At 46.0% G+C, this 25,769-nt stretch overlaps 1 protein-coding gene across 1 annotated transcript in view; it reads right to left on the bottom strand.

Annotated features, from left to right (window-relative positions):
- The window catches only part of Arp6 (Actin-related protein 6), an 81,513-nt gene that overhangs the window by 55,178 nt on the left and 566 nt on the right, over nt 1-25,769 (bottom strand). Inside the window, exons 2-5 of the mRNA XM_077636593.1 lie at nt 24,852-24,969; nt 18,430-18,498; nt 13,772-13,895; nt 10,314-10,449 (exon numbers count right to left, since the gene is read on the bottom strand). Coding sequence (XP_077492719.1) covers nt 10,314-10,449; nt 13,772-13,895; nt 18,430-18,498; nt 24,852-24,969 — 447 coding nt within the window. The remainder of the gene's footprint in view (nt 1-10,313; nt 10,450-13,771; nt 13,896-18,429; nt 18,499-24,851; nt 24,970-25,769) is intronic.

Raw genomic sequence — 25,769 nt, forward strand, 5'->3', positions numbered from 1 at the left:
ATTAAAAAGTATCAACAACCAAACCGCACGTTCTCTCACTCTTTCTGGTCCGCATTTACAGAAATTACACGTCTGCTCATAAAAGGGGGCACATTCTTCATTAACCTGTTTACATCGTATGCAATGTGCCATCCTGATATTGCCTTTACAAGAGTCTTGTGCTCCATAGGCCAAATGTCGATACATTGGCCAGTTTGGCTCATGTTAACATTTTCCACATAGCGAAATTCCGTTGATGACCACTTCGTGCAGGCTATGTGCGGCTTTCCATGTTTTATGGGGCAGGGCAGTTTTCTGTTGGTGGCGTCATTAATAACTTTACAGAGTTCGCTGAGTTTGTTTGGTGCAGTAAGCATAACTCTGATGTTGCCTTTCATCATCAGCTTTTTAAGGTGATGCGTGAACTGGTGAACATAGGGCAGTGCCGCACATGTAGCCCGCTCATGAGCTTGTCAATCAGTCATCTGTGTCCATTCCTTAGTTTGTATCTTGTTTATCAGGCTCTCAGCCACCAATGCCCCCAGTTCCGTAAGAAAACCTGCTTTGAACAGCTTCAAGCACCTTGTACGAGCAGGACTTATAGAGAGCAGCAACAAAGCGTGCCTTACCAATGCCTCTTCTCAAAAACTTGGAGTGAGCTAAAACGAAATTGCTTTTTTTGGACCTCGGCTGATATATGTAACAAACGTGTAAGTTACGTAAGAATAAAATGAACATCCAGAAACTGTAGGCTACAACTGTTATCAAGTTCACCAGTGAAATTTCATAACAAGGGCACCAAACTTAAATACTAGATCTAAGGTAAGATGGTTTCTAAGGTAAAATGTTGCATCAGCCAGTTTGGCCGATATATCAACGTTCGGCTTATGGAGCACAAGACAGTTGTAGCAGCAATATCAGGATCTGGACACTCGGTGGCACATTGCATACGGCGTAAATCAGGTTGAAAAAGAATGTACCCCCTTTTATGAGCAGACACATGTAATTTCTGTAAATGTGAACCAGAAAGAGCGAGATACTGGAAGCTGTTCTTATACAGTCAAACCTGGATATAACGAAATTGAAAAAAGTTCGCAATTTTTCGTTATATCCAGGTTTTCGTTACATGCAGTTTTGGGTTAAGACTGGTAAGGATTATGCCAAAACGAAATAAAAATTCGACAGATATCAATTCAAGTGAACTCGCCATTCAAAGAATTTATTTAATAGAGAAAAACTGCGTAATTTTCGCTTGCTGTTTTTGCCCGATCGAAGCCACTACTCGGCGCTCCAAGGAAACTAAGGCATCCATGGCTGCTTCATCGTCCTGCGAGCCGACGAAATGGCGCAGAACGTCCACCGCGTCCATCAGTTCCCTCGCGGTGGGAACAGCACAAAACGTATCAGGCTCTGACGAACCGTCACCTTCAAGGCTATCTTTAACGGTTTCGACAAGTGCCGCATCAGTCATCTCTTCCGTAGCCACGGCGCCGTTGTCCACGAACAAAAAGTTGCACAGCTCGACACCGTCGGGCACCCCACCGTTCATGCGTAGTTCATCCCACGCTTCTGCGACCTCGGGTGGGCTTGAAGGTTCGTCTTCAGTGACTGTAGCTTGAATGGCCTTATTTACCTGAGCCTTGGCGAAGCAATTGGTGATCACTTGTGATCCGACCTCTTGCCACGACGCAGCAAGCATTTCGATTACTTGGTAGATATCCACTTTTGTTGGCCATTCAAGGCGGATGTCCAGGAGCATCTTCTGTATCAATCAACGCCGGTAACAGCATTTAAAGCTGTTAATAACCCATTTGTCTAAGGGCTGTACCAGAGAAGTGCAGTTAGGTGGCAAATGCTGCAGCTCGACCTTAGAAAGCTGTAGGCCTTCCACATGGTGCGCGGAGCAGTTGTCAAGCAGCAAACAAATGCTGCGAACTTGTCGCTTGACATCTTGGTTGAGCTCCTTCAGCCAGTCGTAAAAAATTGCCCGCGACATCCAAGCTTTGGAGTTTGCCACATATTTTATTGGCATCCGCCCTGTTCCTTTAAAACATCCGGATCGGGCATTGCGGAAAATAACAAACAGGATTCGCTTGTCACTGGCATCAGTGTTGGCGCAAAGCAAAACCGTCACGCGGAGTTTAATTTGCTTTCCACCGCGGCAGTCTTCTCCTTTCAGTGAAAACGTGCGGCTCGGTAACATTTAAAAAAACAGGGCCGTCTCATCAGCATTATAAATGTCGGCAGCTTCATAGTGGCTGAAAATGCCGGGAAGCTTCTTGGCCACCCACGAGGCAGCAGCATCGCTGTCTGCGGAGGCAGACTCGCCAGATACCACTTTTCCGACGACACCGTGCCGGCTTTTAAATCCTTGTAGCCAGCTGTTACTCGCTTTGAAGTCGTCGTGGCCCAGGATACAAGCAAAATCTATGGCTTTCTGCTGCAAAATCGCGCCACTTATGGGCACGTTTTGTGCTCGTCTGTCCAAAAACCATGCAAACACGGCGTTGTCCACATCAGCATACGTCGACGTCTTCAGTCTTTTCTTCTGGGCGCTTGTGCCCGACTCCATCGCACTGCGGATGCTTTGTTCTGCAGCAAGAATGGTTGACAGGGAGCTGGCTGGTATATTGAAGCGGGCAGCGACATCCTTCTTTTTTTCGCCGGCGGTAACCGCATTCAAAATCGAGAGCTTATCTTCAAGCAACAAAACTTTGCGTTTCCTCACAGCAGAACTCATCGTAACGAACCGACACCGTAAACACACACCAACACACACACGTCAACACGCTGACGAAGAAGGCTTACCATAACTGCGCCGCAACACCACGAAAAATTTGTCATAGTAGTGCCACCTAGTGTCAAGCTACAAAATGAAAGCTTAAAAGTTGCTACGCTTGCCACGGAGCGGCGATAGCGGCGCTCAACATCATCATCATCACTGAGGTCTGCTTGTTTGCTGCGATTGCAAGCGTTCTGCTCGCGGTCTACTTTACCTTTTAATATAAAAACTTACTTAAACAATATTCATTAAAGTTGCGCACTGCCCGGTCAAATTTCGGGCAAAACATTACAAGATACAGCTCGATGATCAGAGCTACGGATTCGTTACATCAAGGTCAACTGCCGCAACGAGTTCGTTACATGGAGGTCGCCTATACATGGGCTTCAATGGGGGATGTGCTGGGGAATTGAAAAATTTCGTAAAATCCAGGAATTCGTTACATAGAGGTTCGTTACATAGAGGTTCAACTGTACATATGGAAAGGCACTCATGCGTGAGCAGATCGAATGTTAATCTTTCTGCCAAGGAAGTGAACCTATTGAATGGAAGGTGCCGCCGCACATGCGGTTTGGTTGTTGATACTTTTTAGGCACGTCATCGTTGCCTATGTAAACGCATGGTTTTCTGAGAATAATGTCAACTGGTGTCTAGCGTTCGTGTTGTTGTCTCTCCCTTTGTTCCTGTCGTTTAGCGCTAGTGCTCTGCTCCCTCTATCTAAACACCAACTAGCCCAGCTTTCCGCCTTAAACAATTGTATTGTTTGCTTTTTCCTGGACATGACTGCACTGTGTGTGCACTTCCAACTACTGTTGCCTGCATACTTGTTCTTAATCCACTCTTATCTTGGCCCTGAACATGGCTGATACAGACCTTCAAATATCGTTATAGTGAGCAGGTAAAAATGGCAAAATATTTCTATACATAAAATTTAGCCAGAAATGCAAGCAATGGCAGCGCAATTTATATGTTGAAGGGATGGCAGCTCAGGTGATCCTTACTAAAGAACCAAAGAGGACCTTTTCCTAGGTTATAAAATGTTTCGAAGGTGCTCATGGTGATTCTGGAAGCCACAAAAAGCCGAACGTCAGTCAGGTTAGCTTCTCTGCACAGCACCACAAGTGCGCAGCGACGGCAGGTCATGTGCCGGATAGGGCGGCTTTTCCGCATCACAACCATGTCCTGTGGAAAGCGGTGCATCAAAGCGAAAGCTACTGTCATTTTTACCAGCTTCGTGACAGCCAACGTGAGTGCAGGAAGGTTACTGCAAACCTACAATCATCAGCGCCGCTTCTTCCAGGGCGCTGTTAGCGTTGCAAGAGGAGTGAACGCATGCTGACTGTCGGACGCCACCATATGTTCCACGCCGCTATTAGCAAGTGCGAGATAAAAGCTCAAACCTTGGCATAAACGCTTAGCACACTACCACATCAGTCAATTGTGTAGTGCGGTGAAGCCTGTCGACTGCCAATTGAATGGGCACACTTTGGCGCTTGGGAGTTCGACATATAAGTTTCATGGCCAACCGCGTTCGATATATAAAGTAAAAATAGGAAACGTTTATTAGAAATATTCACGAATAGTTCGATGCAGCCAATAATTCATAATACAGTTGAGCCTCGATATAACGAAGCAGCACTTTTCGGGGAAAACTTCATTATACCGCTAACTTCGTTGTATCGAGGTTTTTGTCTATCAGTGCTGCTAATGAAATTGGGCATTCAAACAACATTCGTTGTTTTGTTTTATTTTGCTCACGTGCTTTCGTGACAATATTACAACTGATTTTAGAAGAAACGACAAGCAAAAAGAGCAGCAAGAGTAGCTCAGTCAAGCTTCGTTACCTCGAAGTCGCACTACTCAAGATATTGCGTTAGATGAAATTTTCTGTAGAGCCGAGCTGCTCCAAGCGGCGCCATGCATTTTGTTACCCATTACCTTACAGTATTTTCTCAGCGAATTGTGGGTATCTCGAAACCTTGACTGAAAGATAGAGATAAATGCCGCCACTCGAAAATTAAAGCGAGCTTCGAGTGTTGCTGCGAAGACGTGCCACGAAGTGTGCGCCATCACCGAAAACTAGGGGTGTGCGAATATTCGAAATTTCGAATACGAATCGAATATGTTTCATCTTCGGTTCATATTCGTATTCGAGAAATGATATTCGTGAATATTCGAAAATTCCCGAATACTCGGCAGCGATCGTATACCGTGCCGACCTTCATAAATGTCTTTGTTGCAAAAGCGCAATATCTGGGCAAATTATCTGAATATAGAGTTTAAAGTTCCAGGAAAACAATATAAAGGCCCTGTTCTCTCTCTTCTCCATCGTTCATCGCGTGGACCGATCGCATTTCGATGCCGCTAGGCTTCACCTTGTGCGCAATTCCGCAAGTGGGCTTTCCCACATATCACACGTGCTGCGTGCAAGTTGGGGGACGACCCGCTTCTAACATTTGCAACGCGAAAGCGCATTTATTTTTTATCCTTCCGTAATATGTTATCTAATTAATGCCCACACTCATGGCATTCGTTCTGCCACCTTGACTCTCTGAGCGTGACCACCGCCATCTTGTTCTGATCAACTACGCTATGCGGGAAAGCCTACTTGCGGAATTTTGCGTGAGGCGGGTCGAGCTGTCGCAACAGGGCAAGCGATCCTGTAAAAATCCCGCCTATTGCATGGTGCACTGTAAACCATGCACCTCATAAGTGGGCGTAACGGCAGGTGTGACAACATCTGAAGGACCCCTGTCACTAGGTAAAAAAAAAATAACCTGGCCGCGTAGTTTTGGTTTCAGAGCTTCGCCACTCGCCCGTGGCAATGGCAACTGTCGGCCCGTGCATTCGCCAGTAGTCCAATCTCAGCACCGTGCCACTTGCCACTTTCAGACGCTGACTGACGTGTCGCTGGTCATTTTTTTTTCTTTTTTAAAGGCAGTCTCGCCATTCCGACGCCAGTCTGTGTTCCTCGGCCCCTTGCTTGCATTTGTGTTGTTCTTCCAGCCCAATAAAACCGGTGGCTCGTCAAGGGCTTACAGGTGTTTGCGCGATAGAGCCGCCTCATAAGACTACCGCATTGTTGGTAGTTTTTTTTTTTCTCGGGGCCGCGGGGCATTTTATAAATCTATCTTCGAATACCCTGGGCATTTCTGTAGGTTCTTTGAACTAATTAAAAAGGTTTTACTAGCCTTCACGTTATTTTTGTTTCCACTCTTGTCATGTTATGGATTTCATTTTGCCTGACCCCATTACAGGTTGGATACTGTTATGCTGTTCAATTAAGGCGTATACATTTCTGTGCACATCATGCTTTTTTTTTTTATACAATGCTCAGGCAGTCTAGTTTTGTTTATTTCAGTTACACTATTTTGAAAAAAATATGAGCAACAATGTTTGCTTGTTTACCTTTTCTGAATTTATTTTTTGTGCTGATCAGATATTCAATATTCGATTCGATATTCGAAGTCATTTTTTTCTTCATATTCGAAAATTTCAATATTCACACACCGCTACCGAAAACAAAACCGAGCAGTGCGGAAATCCATTAATGGCATCAAGCAACACTGCGATCCATCACATGCTTTCCGGGCTGATGGGAATGAGACGCACAAGTAGGAGGCCCCGCAAAATAGCGCAGGTGTTTAGGCTGGCTTTGTGCACCGCATGAGGGGCATGTTGTGATTTACTGACTGTCGACTGTAACTTCACAGAACAAGGCGTAGCGGAGGGCACCGAAAATTACAAACACATGGGGTTTAACCTGCGCTGCGTCACGCAGTACACGGGTGCCTTGCATTTCACCTCCATCGAAACGCAGCAGCCGAGTCATCTGGATCAGCAGTCCAGCGCCGTAACCACAGAGCCACTGCGACAGTCAGTTACTTTTGCCTGACATTTGCTCATGAGCGTCAGCGTAATATGGCGTTCATAGATGGCTACCGCTACCAATGCTTGTTCATGCTCTTGTGCGCCGGCTCCGCAAAATGTCAATGGCATTGAGCACTCCTGTTGCTGTAGGCATCTGCGTTGCCTCCTCGGTGTCTTGGTTGATGTCGTCACCGTCCTCTACAACAGTTTTTTCTTGAATGCTTTCAATTATTGCAGTGTCGCCCAGTTCTTCTGTTGTGACAGCGTATTCATCACTGGTGATGAAGTCTGTGAGGCTTACATCCTCTGGAACGCCGCCTTCCTTGCTCAGCTGCTGCCATGCATCAGCGAAATCTGACTGTGCAGGCGCATCTCCTTCGCTCGCTTCATCGTTGCCTGCCACATCCAAAGAGTGGCACGCAGCTTTTATGCCAGCCTTTCTAACGCAGTTTACAATAGTTTCCTTGCTCGTAGACTGCCAGAACGCAGACAGCATTTCTATACCCATAAATATGTCAATCTTGGTGTCCCGTTTATGGCGCATGTTGAGCAAAATTCTCTCGATCATGCACTTCTTATAAGCACACTTTACGCTGCTTATTACAGCTTGATTCAATGGCTAGATTAGCGATGCGTAACTTGCGAGAAAGAATTCCAGCTCGACGTTTGACAGCTCCACGTCAACATGGTGCGCTGAACAGTTGTCCAGGATAAGGCAGACCTTTCTCTTCTGATGCCCCATTTCCTCATCCAGCTCTTTAAGCCAGTCGCTGAACAGGGCTCGTATCATCCAAGCCTTTGTGTGACTGGCACACTTGAAGGGTATCGACCTTCCAATGAAGCAACGTGGTCTTCCGCTAACTCCGATAACCAGAGCCTTCCGTTTATCCGTTCCATCCATGTTTGCACACAGCAACACAGTTAGACGTTGCTTGCTCTGTTCGCCACCATGGCAACGTTCATTTTTCAGGGCCAGGGTCCTCTTCGGCAAAAGGCAATAGAATTAAGCCGTTTCATCGGCGTTATAAATGTCCGCGATGTCATAGCGGGCGAGAATGCCTGGAACACGGTCCCGAAGCCAATCAGCAGCTCCAATGGCATTCGCCTCCGCACTTTCACCGCTAATTACTTTGCCAATAATACTGTGGCGCTCTTTAAAACGTTGCCACCCGCTGCTGGCCTTGAATTCGTCACACCCAAGCACACTTTCCAAAGCCCAGGGCTTTCTGTTGAAGTATGGCGCCACTCAGCGGCATGTTCTAAGCGCGCATTTCCATAAACCACGTGAATGTGGCTTTCTCCACGTCGCCGTACATAGCCGCTTTCAGCCTCTTCCTAGTCACACTCAGGGCACTGTCGTTGACAGCGCACATTATGTTGTCCTTCGCCTTTAAAATGTCGAAAGAGTACTCAGCGTTATATCGTACCTGTCCACCACTTTCTTCTTCTTCTCACCGACGGCTACTTCTTTGATCATTTTCGCTTTAAGATCAAGAGAAAGCACTTTTCTCTTCTAGGGCGCACCACTCATTGTTGCACAAATGTAAGACCACCACGATCGGAGAAAGAAATGACTGCCGCAGCGTGCCTTCCCATGCCAGCGAACACGAGACGCTCTAGGCTTGGATTAGATTGACAACGTTGCTCTAGATGTCGAAACGTTAGAGGGTGCACTATTTACACGTCTGTGCACCCGGGGTGCCGCAGTGGGGAAACATTTTCCTCTACAAACACGTTTTTACAAAATAAAATTTGAATTTACTTTACAAAGTGGCGGAGATTTTCCAAAATAGTTTTTCTGTGCTCCCAAAAACTTTGTTCCATCGAAAGTGCGGCACGAAACCATTTAGTTAAATCGAGAGAAAAAACACATGCATTTCAATGGAAGCAAGAAACTGAAACAAAAAAAGTTTGTTGCATCGCGAACTTCATTCTATCGAGGTTCGTTATATCGAGGTTCAACTGTATCTGTGTTTGTTATATCGAGGTTTGACCGTAGTATGAGCACAAATAGAAGTATTGCAAAGAATGGTTCGTCACCTGCATCCTATGCACGAGTATACAGTAATCTCTTGTTATAATGAAACCGCTTTACTCGAAATATCGCTTTATTCGAAATTTCTTCCGGTCCCAGCCCAAACACACGCATTTTAAGCCGCATTACTCGAAATGAACAAACAGCTTGACCCACTTACAGCAAAGTGGTAAGCGGAGGCATCGCCGTCACCGAGCGCCGGCGACCCTTTTGTGCATGCAGTGTCAAATTAATACCACTGATGAACAAGTCTCATGCAGGCACAGAACAGACCACAAAACTATCAAACCCATGACCGATGACCTGCCTAGTAATGGGTGCAAAGCAGGTGGCGAGTGCCCCCAGCTGTTTACAGCAGAGCGAACGGAAGCTGTCAAATTCCATGGTGCAGCAGGCCCGAACCGTTCATCTCAGTCGAAATCGCACCGCTGTTGTCCCCCGTGATATAATCCACACGAAAGTAAAGTTTCCCTGACGCTTTGCAATGCTGAAAAACAGCGGTCTCTTGAATGCCAAAAAGCGGTCAAAAGACCGCGGGCAGACTTGCACCGTAGTGTTCCATGGGGTGCACTTGATGAGCAAAGTTTTACCGCTCTAAAGAGCCCTTCTGGTGCTGAAACATGCCAAAAAGCACGAAAGTGTCCCTTTGATTATGGGCCCATTCAAACTTGCGAGTCGCAGAGGTTGTGCAACTGTTTTGGTTGAAAAGAGACAGTTACTGCTTGATTTTCCACCATTACGACTGTGAGTCTCAAACTGCTAGACCAATCAGCGAGCGAGCCGAGGTTTCAGCAACGACGCCGACCGCAGACGCGGCGGGCAATGAACTGAGCTCCTTCCCGACTGCCATAGTCGTCGCTAAGCCTAACCATTTCATATCGGCCAAAGCAGACGGAACATCGACACCCGAACCTTAGAATTAGCACAGTGTCGTCAATAATGGTGCGCTGAAAAACTCGTTTTGCAAACTTCACAGCTGCTCAGCTCAGGAAAAAATTGCCTAGTAATCATGCGAAGTCCCTACTGGAAAACCGTTCAGTTTTCACGATCGCGCTGCGTACCCACAATGAGCGGCTAATCGTTTTTCGAGCAAAAGAAACACAACTTCAGACTCGAGCCACTGCATTTGCAGCGATTTTCAGTGCGATGCACTTGTAGTCTTCCGTGAACTCCCCCAATAAAATTGGCCACTGCCTTCGTGATTCGAAACACCTTCAAGGTTGAATGCATGGGCAGCGACCACGGCCTCGTGCAATGCTTGGTCAGATTAGAGCAGGGGTTGATATGCACCCCAGTAATAACTTGAAAAATCCAAAGCTTACTGCCTTTTGTGCACCTGAACAAAGTTTTGTTTCACTGAATACATAGTATTTTGACTTTCTCGCAGTTGCGGCACAATTAAAGTTCAACTGCTTTAACTTTTCTCGGGTGGTCGCTTATATCGAATTACCGCTTATAACGAATTTTTTTGCCATCCTGCTGACTTCTATATAACGAGGGATTATTGTAATTTGCATACATTTGGAAATGATGCCTTCCTTCAACGCTGGGTCTACCACAGCAATGATAACTTTCTTCTAAATATGTGTAATGACCGGGCAAGGAGCTCCATGCAAAGGAACTTAGGAGGTGGGGAAGAGGCCTGACCTGCGGATGCCTGCCTTGATGAGTTTCCCCTTGAGGAAGGGAGCGATGTGGGTGAAGGAGAAGCCGCTGTCCACCACCACGCAGCCCAGTTCCCGCGCATGCTCCTTGCGGTACTTGAGGGCACTCAGCGCGCCCGCTGGAACACCAAGGGAATGGTGAGGGGAAATGGAGAAGGAGGGAGAGGGGGCAGGAAGGGATCGTGAGAAAACAAGCCACCACTTGGTGCCAAAAGGGTAAATATGTATAAGTGCTCATATTTCAAACATCTACTGCACGACGTTTGGAAAGCTTTGGCTTCTGCACCACAAGCTGAGAGATACTTAGTTACCTGTAAACCTTGATATCTACAGGGCATCCCAGCTAGCTTTAACCAAGGTTTAAAAATACTCCGAGGCACTCCAAGACAATGTGACCAACTGCATGCTGCTGGTTATTGTATGGAGCAAGTCACACTATTTTTGTATTGCACTTAATTCACAATTAGTCGTGATTAATTAACCAACTTCGCAAGCAACAGTGATAGGCAAAAAAGGCCAATGAGAAAGCTATAGAATGGCCAGCAAAACGTGCGACTGAAAAGTTTTTAACTTTCAGCCTATTACGTATCAGCTTTTTTTCGCTCACTGCAGATGCCCACGAAATACAAAAAAATATCACGTGACACGCCCACTTGCGCGTTGCGATAGCAGAGCTCTCAAATGTTCCGTGTAAAAACGAGCAGATCATTTAGCCCGGTATGCCAGCGCTTAAAAGGTGACAGGGAAGCGAAGCAGCTGGCTGTGCCTTTTATGCCAGCGGTATGCTTCCCTTGAGGCGCTCGATGATAGCGACTAGCAGACAGTTCGTATCACTTGCGCTCATGTAATAGCACAGCCAGCGCCTGCGTCGCAGCCCTGCCGCCTTTTAAGCAGCAGCACACCAGGCTAAATGAGCTGTTTGTTGGGCACTAAGTTTGAGAGCACTGTAATCATGGCGCGCAAGCGGACATCTCACGTGGTATTTTTTGTATTTCCCGGGCATCTGCAGAGTGCGAAAGAAAAGAAGCCGATACGTAATAGATGGAAAGTTATAAACTGTTCAGTGGGACGTTTTGTGGACCATTCTGCAACTTTCTCATTGGACTTTTTCACCTATATTCTTTGCTTGCGAAGTTGGTTAATTAATCTCGACTAATTAAGCAGTTAAGCCCAATATAAAAAACAGTGTGAGTTGCTCCATACAATAGCCAGCGACATGCATTTGGTTGTGTCGTCTTAGAGTGCTGCGGCATATTTTTAAACCTTGGCTAAAGTTAGCTGGGACACCCAGTATACATCCTCACTTAAGACCCAAATTAGAGTAGGTTTCTGTAATGAAGAATAATATAAAAGCAGAAGGGATGTCATTTTCCTATCTTTGATCACCGTTTGTCTCTGACAGCTAGCCTTGCTGTTAATATTCGGTCACTTCACGATTTCCTACAGTGCATGTGTGCTTCAAGATCACCATCTTACAGGAAGCACACCACCACAGTGCACAAGGTGAGGTCAATCAGTGCAAGGTGTGAAAGTTTGAGATCACAAAGAACTACAGGAGTCATTAAAAACAGTAAATTAACAAGAGCTCCCATAGACAAACTTCATTTTACAGGCAGATCTATATACTTATGTAGTACTGGGGAGGTTTTTAAAATCTGCTACACTAAAACATCGATGATATGATTTCGGTTGATATGAATTTCGGGATGATACGAATTTGTAAAATGCCCTGGCCAGGGTGAACTGTGTGCAATGGGCAGAAAATTGGATGTTACACACAACCCCACTGTGGATGATATGAATGCACGAGCCGTGATCCCCGTATATAGCTGACGCCACATACCCGCACATAGCTGACGCCACAATTTCCAGTCATGCAGTGTGCACTGTGAGTAGTGACAGTAGACGTGGCGTGTGGCTGAAAGTAAACCCTGTCAGTTAAAAATAGACTTGCACAAATTCTGCATATGAAATTTGTTCTTTTTGAATGACACGAATATTTTTCGTGACCCCGTGAGATTCATACCATCGAGATTTTACTGTACAACAAGGATGCATGTCACAGTACATGGCAGAAGCCTTTGCTCTGCAGTGGACACAGCTTTGTTGATGAGGACAGCAGCCACCTTACAAGAGGCAGCCCACTGAAATCCACATCCTGGGGTCCATTCTATTGCAGCAACATGGCTAGCATAAAATAAAAGGTGGGGAGGTTCCCTACGATGCAGACTGACGAAGGGATAACTAGCACCTAGATAAGCCAGTCACATTAGGACCTGAGATGAATGTAACTCATCCTAAGACTGCCCCACATTACACATTATCCTGATGGAACCGATCAAAACGAATGTTAGAGGTGCTTTTTCGCAGCACAGCAAACAGTTGCCTGCTTTCCACAGTTATGAGCAGTTTCACCTCCTTATATCCTTGTGGTACGCATTTATGTGCTGTGCTGGTTCGTCTCGATGAAAACAGTAGCCTACAGTATGAACATGTAATCACAAGCTGGGTGGAGTCTTCGTGCAGCACAAATTAATTTTAAAACTTTCCATCTTCATGGCCTCAATCGGGGCAATTTCTACAGGTGACCTTGCATGTGTGACATCACAGTTTGGCATGCTTGTTCATGTTCGCTTTGCACTTGCGAAGGACAGAATTTCACGCTTATTTCGTAGCGATAGCTACATTACGGTAGCATTTTGAGCCTTCAGTGTGGCGGCGCCACCACCCTGTGGCTACGCTGTCACGTGGAGCGGAGCAGCTGCCAGCGGCACGGCGCCGTGCCTGATCACGTGGTTGGTCACGTGACCAAGTTTCACTCGATTAGCTGTAGCTATTGCGTCACTCCAGGTTTAACCAGAGCTAAACCAGCGCCAATTTTTTTGTCACTCCAGAGAAATATTCGCTCAAGCTGTCGCCCACAGTCGATAATTTAGACAGTCAAAGTGCACGTGATATGTTTTTTGACAGTATCTGTGACACCATAGGTTGGTCTGGCATGATGTCATAGTTTTGCCAACGCCCCGTTTAGGTTTTGGTTTCTGTTGTTTTAAAATACTTTGAGTCGATATTTTGAAAAAAGGTTTCTTATAGTAGAGAGAGGGGATTGTAAGAATGCAATGTGATTAGCAATGTAATTATCGATCACCGGAGTTGCCCTTTAAAGAGCAATGCATGAGTGATATGAAAATTCTTCCAACTGTTCAGTACAGCATGAAGCAATGAATTGCCAGCCCCATTACTCAATGTGAACCTGATATGTCCTCTACGACCGACTAGCTCGCACAATTGCATTCCTAGCACAGAGTCCCTGAAGAATCAAGTGCTTGTGATTTGCTTCAGCTAACAGCCAATTCGCACGAGGCACGGCAGAGCTGAGCAAGACAAAAAGGAAGATCCCTTCCTACTGCCTGCGGTCTGACCAGCAGTGGTCTCGCTCACCCGTGGTGAGCAGGAGTGAGTGGAACTGGTACTCCTCGTACAGCACCTCCACCAAGCTCTCCCGGATGGAGGTGAAGTTGAAGTACGGCTCTGTCAGGATCAGGCATGTCTCCTCAAACTGGCACTGGGAGGGAAGATGATAGCAATTAAAGGAATGCCCCGGTCACCGCCTGCACCAATTGGCAACCTGCAAAACTTGCAGCAAAGAGTGGCACTCGTTAAAGGAGCATAGACACCCAATTTTGGTGGAACATCCTCTTCTGTACAATGATGCGGAAAACACTACTATGCATGAATCACTTTGTGGTGTTCACCCAAAAACGCTAAACAATTTATAATTGAATTTTTCTGTCATGCTGTTCCGGCTTCAGTTTCAACAGCCAACCAATGACTCTGACTTCAAAGTGTGGTCATATGTCACGTAAGGCATGGAAAAACGTTGATATAATCGCTGCTGCATCGTTGTAATCCACTACAGTGCTGAAGCCAGCCTTTGCCAAGGGCCAGAATACAATGAATGTAAAAGCAGTGATTGTATTGCAGTTTTTTCATGCCTCACCTTACCTATAACCGCACCTTGAAGTAACAGTCCTCTTTCAGCTGTTGAAACCAAAACAGCATGAGAAAGAAATTAAATTATATAAATTACCTAGCGGCCGCAGGAGAATACCAAATGGCAATCCATGAATAGTAATGCCGTATGCGTCATTACAAACAAGACAACGTGCACCCAAAAGCTATGTGTCTACACGCCTTTAATGCTCGGTAAGCAGTCCGCTACTCCAAACTTTCTCCACGCACTGTTTGAGAATGGAATGTCTTGTCTACATTTTGGATTAATATAGCAGACAAAGTGTTTGCATTGTAACTGTAGATTGCTTTTTAATTTTCTGGCCTTAACGCCACTGTACCATGCATGGTGCTCCTGAATTAAAACACTAATTAAATTGTAGAATTTGCCATCCCACTGTGACACATGGGCTACAAGGGACGCCGTAGTGGCAGAGAGAGAGAGTAGTGGCTGGCTCCAGATCAATTTAGACCTTCTCTGGTTCTTTAACATGCACTGACATGGCACAGCGCACGGGCATTTTCAAGAAAAAGGAATGCGGTCACTGACCATGTCATGAAATTCAAAGACGTTTCGGAACTTCGTACGGGTTCCTTGATCACTGAGCGGGACAAGAAATTGCCGCGATTTATATACGTAACACGTGGCGCAAGGAGCGTGCGTAGATGGGTGGCATGGTTCCTTGCACCTGGTTCATTGTATCTGGCGTTGATTGGATGTTTAGAGATTCCATCAGCCGCTGAGATGACACGTTCCTTTCCTTCGCGATGACAGTGACGTGGTCCCAGTCGATTGTGTGAGTATGCTCTTGCACATGCTCGGCAATGGCGCTCGTCATGTGATTATTATTTCTTATGTCACGTTTGTGGTCGTTAAGCCTTTCACGGGCATTTTCACGTTTGACCACTATCAAGACGCAGCTGCAGAAGCCAGAGTCGAATCAACAACCCTAGGATAAGCAACTGATTGCCGAAACCACTGGGCCATCACGGCGGTTTACACATGCTGCTAGGCATAAATAAACTAATTAATGAGGACCAAGGGCATAACAGAACAGAGTCATGGAAAGACAAACACGGGTAGGAATGTTAAAAAACATAAAAAAAAGAAGTGCGGATTAGAGACTGAACATAGCTGAAATTGAGAAGAAGGAATTGATGTTGGCAGAGCACACAATGTCAAAAGCAGCTAAATAATGGCACCTTGGGGTAAACCAAGCAGATTCCAAGGAGAGCAAGATGTAGGTGGTAGTAATGAGGACTCAGATGAAGTGGCAGAGGTCACCACTTGTGTGCTTAAAGCAAGAAACAACGCTCCAGCAGGGAGTACTAGCCCTTGTATAGTTAACCCAGACAGAAGCTAAAGTGGGCTCTGAATCAATGCCCCTTGAACCTTGGCTAGATGGGAGTGTCCCGTTCCCTGCACAGCTGTTCTCCACGTACCTATCAGGAGGTGGTCAGGGAACTGAATCTGAAGACTTGGAGATAAAATTTAATGAAGAATACCTTAGCATTCTCCGAATCACTGATGACATTGCTTTATGAAGTAACTCTAGGGTGAATTGCAGGCCATGATTAAGGATGTAGACCGGCAAGGCAAAGCAGTTTGTTTGAAAATTAATATGCAGAAAATTAAAACAAATTCAAGTCTCTGAAGGGAACACCAGTTTACAATAGGCAACAAAGCTGTGAAAGTGTTAAGGGGAATACATCTGCTCAGGCAGATAGTGACCACAGATCCGACCACAAGAATGCACTATCTAGGAGAAATACAATAGAGTGGATTATGCTTGCCAGGTTCTGTCAGATCTTGAATAGCAGTTTACCAATAACCCACAACAGAAAGGTATATAACAGCCGTACCTTACCGGTACTCACCAACGAGGGGCAGACACGTGGAGGCTAATGAAAAGGGTTCAACTTAAATTGAGGACAATGCAGTGAGCTACGGAAAGGAAAATGACAGGCGCAATGTTAAGAGACAGGAAGAGGGCAATAGGAATGGACTAGGGCACCACGAAGGGACTAGGAACAACAGATAAGTGACAAAAAGGGTTGATATATGATAACTGTTCAATGAATAGCTTGTATATATGCAGTGCAAAACGCAGGAAACCAGTCAAATCTAACTGCAATTTAAGCCTTCGTGCTGTAAATAACTCCAACAGCTGTGTTCTTACACTGGCAGGCTACTAATCATTTGTCTCAGCATAGCACTAACTTGAAAATCCAAGGTGGGAGCTTAGCCACACAACGGCTGCTCTACCGAGTGTTTCTAATAAAGCAGCCGATCGATTTTTTGGACTCCAATAATTCCGACTTCGCTGAAGAACCGTCAAATACGTCATAGGAATGGGTACACATTCAAGACCGATATTTCGGACTGTTTGAAGTTCAAAAGTTCCATTTTTCAGGCTGAAATAGACACCAGCCACACTGTGAAGATCGTTTTTTTACTTAACATAGATGCGAGTGGGCAGTGCTGTCACAACCAGCCAGCTATCGCTGCCTCGAAAGCCACCATCTTTGATTTAAACAGAGTCAATCGGATAAGCTGCCTATTTGTCCCTCGTTGTTGCCACTCTAGCTGGTGGCAAACTCTTCATTACCATCAAGGTGGCTTGCAAAAAAAAGACCACATGAGCAAGGGCATGTGAGTGCGTTGAAAATAGAACAGGAGCAGCATTCGTCCCAGTGATGACATCGCCAGCGATGCGGAAGAGATCGGAGACGTGAGGGTGCAGGGTGCGTTTCGAGACTCGCTTTCTTCTGCGAATTCACTCTTTTGGTTTTTGCAAATGTCGTTTCCCAGGGAGACACTGTTCTTGCAGCGCGGGGCATGCACAACAGCGCATTTGTGGCATGACCTGCAGCTGTGTCGCACAGTCTGGTATCGGTAACGTGAGGTAGTGTGGTGATGAAAGCATGGCTGGCTGAACTGTAATTTAACATTATCGCTTGCAAACAGAACAGTGGAAGCAATGAAGTTCACAATTTTTTCAGGCTGGTTTTTTTTGGTAGCAAAGTCATTTTTTCAACGCTCATGGATTTTTCAAACCGTTCGATCATTTGGGCCATCTTTTTAGTTCTGCCGAGCCCGAGATCGGTTGGTGACTGTATTTGAACGTGCTTGCATCAACCTCCTTCCTGAGTACATAAACTAAACGATGGCAGTCCATAAAGATACTAAGCTGGACCTGTTCATGATGTGCTGCATCCGTGACCTTCCAATGTCATCCAATCACAGAGCGAGCTAAGCCTTTGGCTGCCATCCATGATGTGCCATGCTGCTTCCCGTTGCACTGAAATGGGGAACACTGGCTAAACTAGATGCAGTCGCTTTGCGAACAGCTGTCCCAATTAGCTTAGAGTGTGAGGTGAGTGCTATGACGTAACAGGAAGCCATGCTCCAGGTAAGCCATGCACGCCGAGTTAAAATAATCAGCTATGCATGCTTGCCATGCCTCAGGTCATTATTCAAAGATACTGACCAGCTTTCTAACACCACAGCACTATGACTAGTGTCCCGCTGGCACAAAGGATACAGGGACAAGATGGGAAAGTGCACAATGACGTGACAATGACATGCATGCAACAGCTGAAATGACGTCAGAACACAGCAAACACAATAAGGAACAAGAGAAGCGGAGTGATCAATGGCTCAGTCCAGTATCAATGCTTGTGTAAAGGCATCTGCCTTGCCAGAGTGGTGTTTCTACTGCCGAGAAAAACATTGTGCACCTTGGCTTAGCTCCCTTACCGTTTTCACTATGGCACATTAGTGACCTTTTCTTTTTCAGCATGCTTTTGCAGCCAACTAGACAAGTAGTAGTTGCAATATAAACAAAGTCAGCACCTAAAGTTCACTTGTTACATATCTCCTTTTGTTATCCCTCTGGTTATTTGAATAAGCCACTGGTCAGTAACCAGCCGTTTACTTTGTTTCAGTTCTCATACCAGAGAGCAAAGAGCAGGGCTGCCCGAATAAATACCGTGAGCATACTAGCTCAGATCCAGCTGACTCTATGTGTGAACCGACATATTTAAGAGAACTTGGACAACAGCTGCGCCGTTGCTGCTGTGCTTACATTGAAGACATCCTTGCCAAACATGTAGTCCCAGATCTGCTTCTCCACCTCCCAGTTGACCAGGTAGCCCTGTGGGGAGAACACGACAAGAGCACGCTAATCTGTCTCTGTTGGCTACTCAGTCCGTAGACCTGTGAAGAAGCCGCAAGAGCAATAAAGATGATGAAAAAGCAGGCAACACAACAAAGAAAATTGCACAAAGTATTAACAATGCATACTGATGCAACATCTTAGGCTTGATAAGTTACATCCGACGACAACCATAGCTAATGCTTCTCATGCACCACTACATAAATGAGCAAAGTTCATCACGATGGATGAAAGCAGTGCACTCAGTGCGGCACAAATGCACAGAGTTGCTTGCAGGGGTGTGCGAATAGTGAAATTTTCGAATACGAATATGAAGAAAAAATGGCTTTGAATATCGAATATCTGGAATATTGAATATCTGGTCAGCACAAAAAATAAATTCAGAAAAGATAAACAAGCAAAAATTGTTGCTCATATTTTTTTCAAAATAGTGTATCGCCTTTGCATCTAAAATAAACAAAACTAGACTGCCTGAGCACCGTATAAAAAAACATGATGTGCGCAAAAATGTGTACTCCTCTATTGAACTGCATAACAGTATCCAACCTGTAACGTGGTCAGGCAAAATGCAATCCATAACATGACAAGACTGGAAACAAAAATAACATGATGGCTAGTAAAACCTCATTAATTCGGAGTTCAAAGAACCGACAGAAATGCCCGGCTTATTTGAAGGTCGATTTATAAAATGCCCCGCGGCCCCGAAAAAAAAATACCGAAAATGCGGTAGTTTTATGAGGCGGCTCTATAGTGCAAACACCTGTAATCCCGTGACGTGACGAGCACAGAGTTTCGGCGTGCTGGAAGACATCGTGAACATAAGCGAGATGGGAACGCGCATTGACGTCGGAATGGCGAGACTGTTTCTAAAAAAGGAAAAGAAATGACGAGCGACGTGTCAGTCCGCGTCTGAAAGTGGCACGGTGCTGAGACTGGACCACTGGCGAATGCACGGGCCAACAGTTACCATTGCAACGGGCGAGTGGCCATGCTCAGAAACCAAAACTACGTGGCTAGTGACAGGGGCCCTCCGAACATTGTCACGCCTGCCGTTAGGCCCACTTAAAGGGAAGCTGAAGCACTTTTCGAAAAATATTAGTTATCTACGTCATTTTATAGCTTTTAGTCCCCAGAAAAAGACTATCTCCTTCAAAAAGAGCAGAAATAAGCACAAAAAGCTATTTTTTAGAAGAAAACACGCCCCATCGCCTCAGGGCGCCAAGCGAACGCCGCTCCTGCCCGCGATTGGTCGGGACCGTCATGACGTCATCAGCGGGGATCTCCGGCCGGCACCGATGGCGTTGCTGCGTAGCGCGTTGCTTCAGCTGGCTTTTAAGGACTACGTTTTGGAAATTATGGATAATTCAAGCAGTATTGAACAGTTTAGACTTTCGCCATGCGTGCTCGAGCCATCAGCAGCTTCAGAAAACGGCGGAGCCAATGACGCCGCGGAGTGCGCCGGCAGCGAAACTCAAGTCTCGACATCTTCACGTGTTGGAAATCTCGAGTGGATAGATGGGTGGATGACAGCTTTTATTTCCACCGGAAATGGAGACCCTTTATTACTCACCGCCCCCGGCACGCAGGCCGGGAGGGCGGGGGCCGGAGCCTCCGTGAATAAAGGCTAACAAAGAGATTTTATCTCTTCGCGGAATCAGCCGCCAGGCGGATCGGCTTGTTTTTGCCGAGCGGGTTCTTCGGTGCGCAGCAGGGCTTCCCAGCTTTCTCTGCTATCAATATCTTCGTCGACTCCGGGGTAGTTGGCTCATTCCCATATTCTCTGCTTCCGGGTAACCGTGGAACCGCCGCACTGTCGGAACCTGGACGAGCACGCCCAAACCTATTCCGAAATCGTTGTGAACTACAGACTACAGAAGAGAAAACTGGTGCCACCGCCTGAAAAGAAGCTAGTAATAGAGAAGCGACATGGCGGCGCCTGCAAGCCGGAAATTTGGTTAATCCAGTATGGGCATTTCACGTCCTACCAGGGTAACACGAAAACCAAATCTCGAGTGATACGTATGTTTTGCATAGGTGCATGCACGTGCATATTTTTTGTGTAGGTGCAAGTGGCAAAAAAGAAAGTAAATTGCGCTGAAACGTTGTCGTGTACCGCTGCTGCATAAAACCCTGGCCACCATCTTCGCTCCGGCGACAGTCTGTGTGTGTCTTCTCCTGTTCCTGCATCTTTTTTCGCTGTTTCTTTTTCTCTTCACCAACTTCTTGTAACTCCTGTAAGCGTGATGTAGTTCAGATCACCGGCATGCTTACACGAGTCGCACGGGGTAAAGCATTTGTTTGTTGATTTATTTTTAGTTACTTGCCTAATTACTCCCAAAGGCCTTTTAGAACTACAAATGAATGTCAAACTGGATGAGTTGGAGTGGTTACACTACTGTACTGTAGCGCGAAGAGTCGAGGTGACCGGGAGGAAGGTCCCGTGTGTGTTTTCCTTCTGTCGCATGTTCGGACTACTGTTCAACCATGAAACTTCTGCGCTTACCCCCGTGCATTGTTTTTTTTTTTTTTCATCCTGAACACGCTTTTGAACAGTAATTATGGCTGCGTTTCGGAGCTCTCAGTGCTGCTCACCAAAACTAGTGTGCTGCGAGATATATATAGTTGCTGTCGTTGCATATCGAGGCAACCAGCAGAATTACTTATGGCAGATATATGCGTACCGCGGCTCGACAACTTTGCCGTTCGGACTCAAGGACAGATCTGCATGAATTCTGGCGTCATTGTCGATCGTCAGCCATGACCAAGCGCTCATGAATGCAAATGTTTGCATCGCTCAAGTATACTAGGTTGATATAATCGGTTTTTTGTCCAGTTAGGTGCAGCGGCATGTGCTGCGCGCTGATGAAAGATTAAGAGAATTGCTTGTGCTGCCATGAGCTGCAAGCAATCAGGACAAACCCAAAAGGCACACAGTGCGTAACGAGCTCAAGAGTTCAAGACTGATTCACATTCATGGTATTCCAGCGCAACGGCACATAGCCAAAGAAAGGAAGACGGAAAAGAAGAAGGACGAACACAGGGCTGTGTTCGTCCTTTTTTTTTCGTCTTCTTTTCTTTGGCCACGTGCCGTTGCGCTGGAATACTATGAACGTGAATCAAGAATACCAACTAGCCCAAGAACTGACTCTACTGAAGTTCAAGACTGTGTGCCTCAAAGACAGTGCTGGAAGTGGCCTTAGCTCAGCATGGATGTGGACCAGCTGGAAAAGGCGAAGAGTTTACAAACAGGTAAGAAAGCAATATAATGAAAAAAGAAATATCGATGCACATAATTTGTGCAGGCAGTTTCGGCATGCTGCGTACCACCAGATTGTCTGGTTAACGTGGAAGAGGCTGTGGGAGAACCACCGACGGATTCTGTGTGCCGTTCGAAAGAAGTACCATGCCAAACTGGTTTATATACAGGCTTCAAGCACTACACGGAACGCCCGAACGAGAGAAAATAAACGGCACTGGCAGAAGATTACGTTGATCTGTGGTTCGCCAAAGCACGGGCCGCAGCGAAGCAAGCGCAGCCGGACGGCCGGCTCTCCGTGAATGGCGTCACTTCCGCCAGTTCTCCGGTTTTGCCGTCCCCCCACCCGGCGCTTCCGAAAGCGACGAGGGCGTGCCGGCGGCGGATTTTTAAGAAGCGATTGCAGCTCTGTTTGCGGACAGAATCGGGAAAAAAATTGCACACATGATTTTCAAGGTCCTTTCTTCCCAACCACAGCGTTTCATGCGATTTGAAAACCGTTTCAGCTTCCCTTTAAGAGGAGCATGGGTTACAGTGTACCATGCAATACGCGGGATTTTTACAGGATCGTTTGCCCTGTTGTGAACTTGTGACACCTCGACTCGCCCCTTCGGGAGCCTCACGCGAAGTTCCGCAAGTAGGCTTTTCCGCATAGCGTAGTTGACCAAAACAAGATGGCGGTGGTCACATTCAGAGAGTTAAGGTGACGGAACGAATGCCATGGGTGTGGGCATTAATTAGATAACATATTATGGAAGGATAAAAAGTAAACGTGCTTTCGCGTTGCAATTGTTAGAAGAGGGTCGTCGCCCATGTTGTTCGCAGCACGTGTGGTATGTGGGAAATAATATAATAATAATTGGTTTTTGGGGAAAGGAAATGGCACAGTATCTGTCTCATATATATCTTTGGACACCTGAACCGCGCCGTAAGGGAAGGGATAAATATGTGGGAAAGCCCACTTGCAGAATTGCGCACAAGGTCGAGCCTAGCGGCATCGGAGTGCGATCGGTCCACGCGATAAAAGAAGGAGAAGAAAGAGAACAGGGCCTTTATATCGTTTTCCTGGAACTTTAAACCCTATATTCAGATAATTTGCCCAGATATTGCGCTTTTGCAACAATCAGATTTACGAAAGTCGGCGCGGTATACGATCGCTGCCGAGTATTCGGGAATTTTCAAATATTCGGAAATTCACGAATATCATTTCTCGAATACGAATATGAACCGAATATGAAACATATCCGATTCGTATTCGACATTTCAAATATTCGCACACCCCTAGTTGCTTGCTTTGCATTCTGCTCATTCAGCCTGCTTGAAGGCAATGTTAAGCAGCAACTTCAAAAGCACAAGCTCTCGCCGTCAATTCAGCTCTGTAGGGTTAATTGTTGACGGATAAAGCCCTCTCATCATTGCCCGACCAAGTGAACTGGCACACTCACACTTGTGTGTACATGTTGTGCAGTCAGAGGGTTCCTCTCCTGAGCGGATGACCTTTCTAGAGCAGTAATTATTTAAAACTCAAAAGAATCAAAACTTGTTCATTGTTGTGGAAACCAGCTCCGGAGCATGCATGCTCTGGTGTTCGATGGTTGCAACAACGGAGTCCATCTTGGAAAAAGTGTGTTTATGAAAAGTGTGTCAAAGTTGCCGGTGCTTTCTCTTCTTTTGCTTGCCACCGAAACTTTGTTGGTTCTGGCCAGCTGTCCGCGCTCCAAATTTGGCACCGCTGACCCAGTGATAGTGCAGAGCATAGTACAGCAGATCATGAAGGGGACTTAGAATTCTTGACAATGCATGAGAGAGTAAACCGGGGACGTTCAAATGCAATTCTCTAAACAACAATGTCGGTTTTTCATACAGAAAAAAATAAATAAAAGCAGATAAAGCAGTCTACCAGTCTTGGATACCTCACTATTTCAGTTATTTTGCTACGGTCTCCAATCAACAAAATTATTTTGGCCACAAACACCACCTCTGTGAAAGCTGAGTCAAACCAGGCAGCAGTTTGCACGGAAGAGACCACTATGCGTGCCAATAAAAGAAAATGGCAGCATTCAATACTGTCAGTCAGGCAGCCATCAATTAGAGCTATCCTCTAAGACAACTCCCCGGCCAATCAACTGAGCACATGCTAAAGAATAATATGCTGAAAATGAATGAATGAAAATAAATAGTATTCGCCTAGAACAATGACACTTTCTATGTTTACACACCCTCAAGGCGCCCCTGAAGAAAACCTCACTTGATCAGAGATTGTTTGTGCTCTGTCTGTTTATCTTCTCAAGACAATGAACCAAGCGGAGGTAATTTAAAGTGGCACGAGAAGTGGAGATTCGAAAGGGTTGTGCAAAAAAGTTGCTATGTCTCGCAGACAAAGATTTACACATGTGTGCTTCCAAGGTATCCCTGTTTTGCACTACGTTGATTTCCTTCACACACACTGTATCAGCCAACTCAAAAGTGAAATTTTGTCAGTACTACATGAACACAAATGAACACAAGGGACACACATGACAAGTCATGAGACCTAAACACCACCAAGAAATCGCCCACTGGCCCCACTTTCTTCCATGGCCACGCAACTAAAGAAAACCTGTCATTAGAAAAACCACCTAAATCAGCAGATAGGTACAATGGATGTGTCTAGAGGCACAACGAAAAAAAACTGATTGGAACTCCTCCACAATATTTATCATAACTGGGTTCGAACTCAATGTGGCAATCTTAGCTCCATATTATACACCTCAGTGAGTCGATCATAAATACAAAGCGCGAGACTTTAAGTGCCAAACTGACCTGTTTAGCTCATCGTTCTTTCCAAAGACTGTGTGTGATTGGAATAATCTCTCAACTCTGGCAGTTGATACTGCAGATAATGAGATGTCAGTAGAGAGATTGTAATTTTCTGTACTTTGGTTTGTACAATAACCACTGACTTGCGTTGTACTTTTTGTTGTATGTTGTTACCACTGCACCCATGCTGTAATTCCAGAAATGGTGCTGTGGGTAAATAAATAAAAACTTCGCTAGCGCAGATGACAAGCCGTGCGGCAAGCGCCTCGCAAAATACCTTCTGGAAGGGCAGCAGGTAGAAGAGTCCCGACATGTCCTTGCAGTCATCCAACTGGTCGGCGATGAACTGGCGCCGACGCTCACTCTTCGCCTTGGTGATGCAGTTAGGCAGAACCCTGTGATGGCAGACAGAGCAGCCATGCTGAATCTGAAGGAACTGACCCGAGAACCAGTCGCACCCAATTCAATATCTTGTTCCTCAAGCCTTGCCCGACCGCGGTGGCAGTGTTTAGATGGAGGCGAAACGCTAAGGCGCCCGTGTGCCGTGCGGTGTCAGTGCACGTTACAGATCCCACAGGTGGGCTAAATTATTCTGGAGCCCCCCACTAGGGCACCTCTTCCTTCCATCACTCCCTCCTTTATCCCTTCCCTTACGGCGCGGTTCAGGTGTCCGCCGAGATGTGACAGATACTGCGCCATTTCCTTTCCCCAAAAAACAAAATTTTCAAGCGCCCGATCCTGGGCTAAAGGCTACCCAAGTGAATTGACTGCACTGGTTACAGTGCCGCGCAAGCAATACGTTACTTTACTATTCAGGTTTCATTTACCAGTGTCGCCGAGTGCACCAATAAACGCCTTGGACAATGCGCTTGGGAGCTCAACATGAAATGGACTTAGAATTCTTGACAATGCATGAGGGAGTAAATCAGGGACGTTCAAATGCAATTCTCTGAGCAATTAAGACAGTCGGATTTTCGTGCAGAAAAAAAAAGAGAACGCTGGTAAGGTATTTAAAAGTCTAGGATTTACAAGGGTTCAGGTAGGAACCTACAGATGCCGCTCGATTGCCGCGATCGCTGCGCTATGGATGTGGACATCTCCGGAATAAAGATTAACGAAGAGACGCCGACTGAGTTTCATTTCCGGCAGACGGCTAGTTGGACGCGCACGTTTACTTCAAGAAAACTGGGCCGTC

Source organism: Amblyomma americanum, chromosome 9 (genome assembly GCF_052857255.1).
Source record: "Amblyomma americanum isolate KBUSLIRL-KWMA chromosome 9, ASM5285725v1, whole genome shotgun sequence".
Lineage (NCBI taxonomy): Eukaryota > Metazoa > Arthropoda > Arachnida > Ixodida > Ixodidae > Amblyomma > Amblyomma americanum.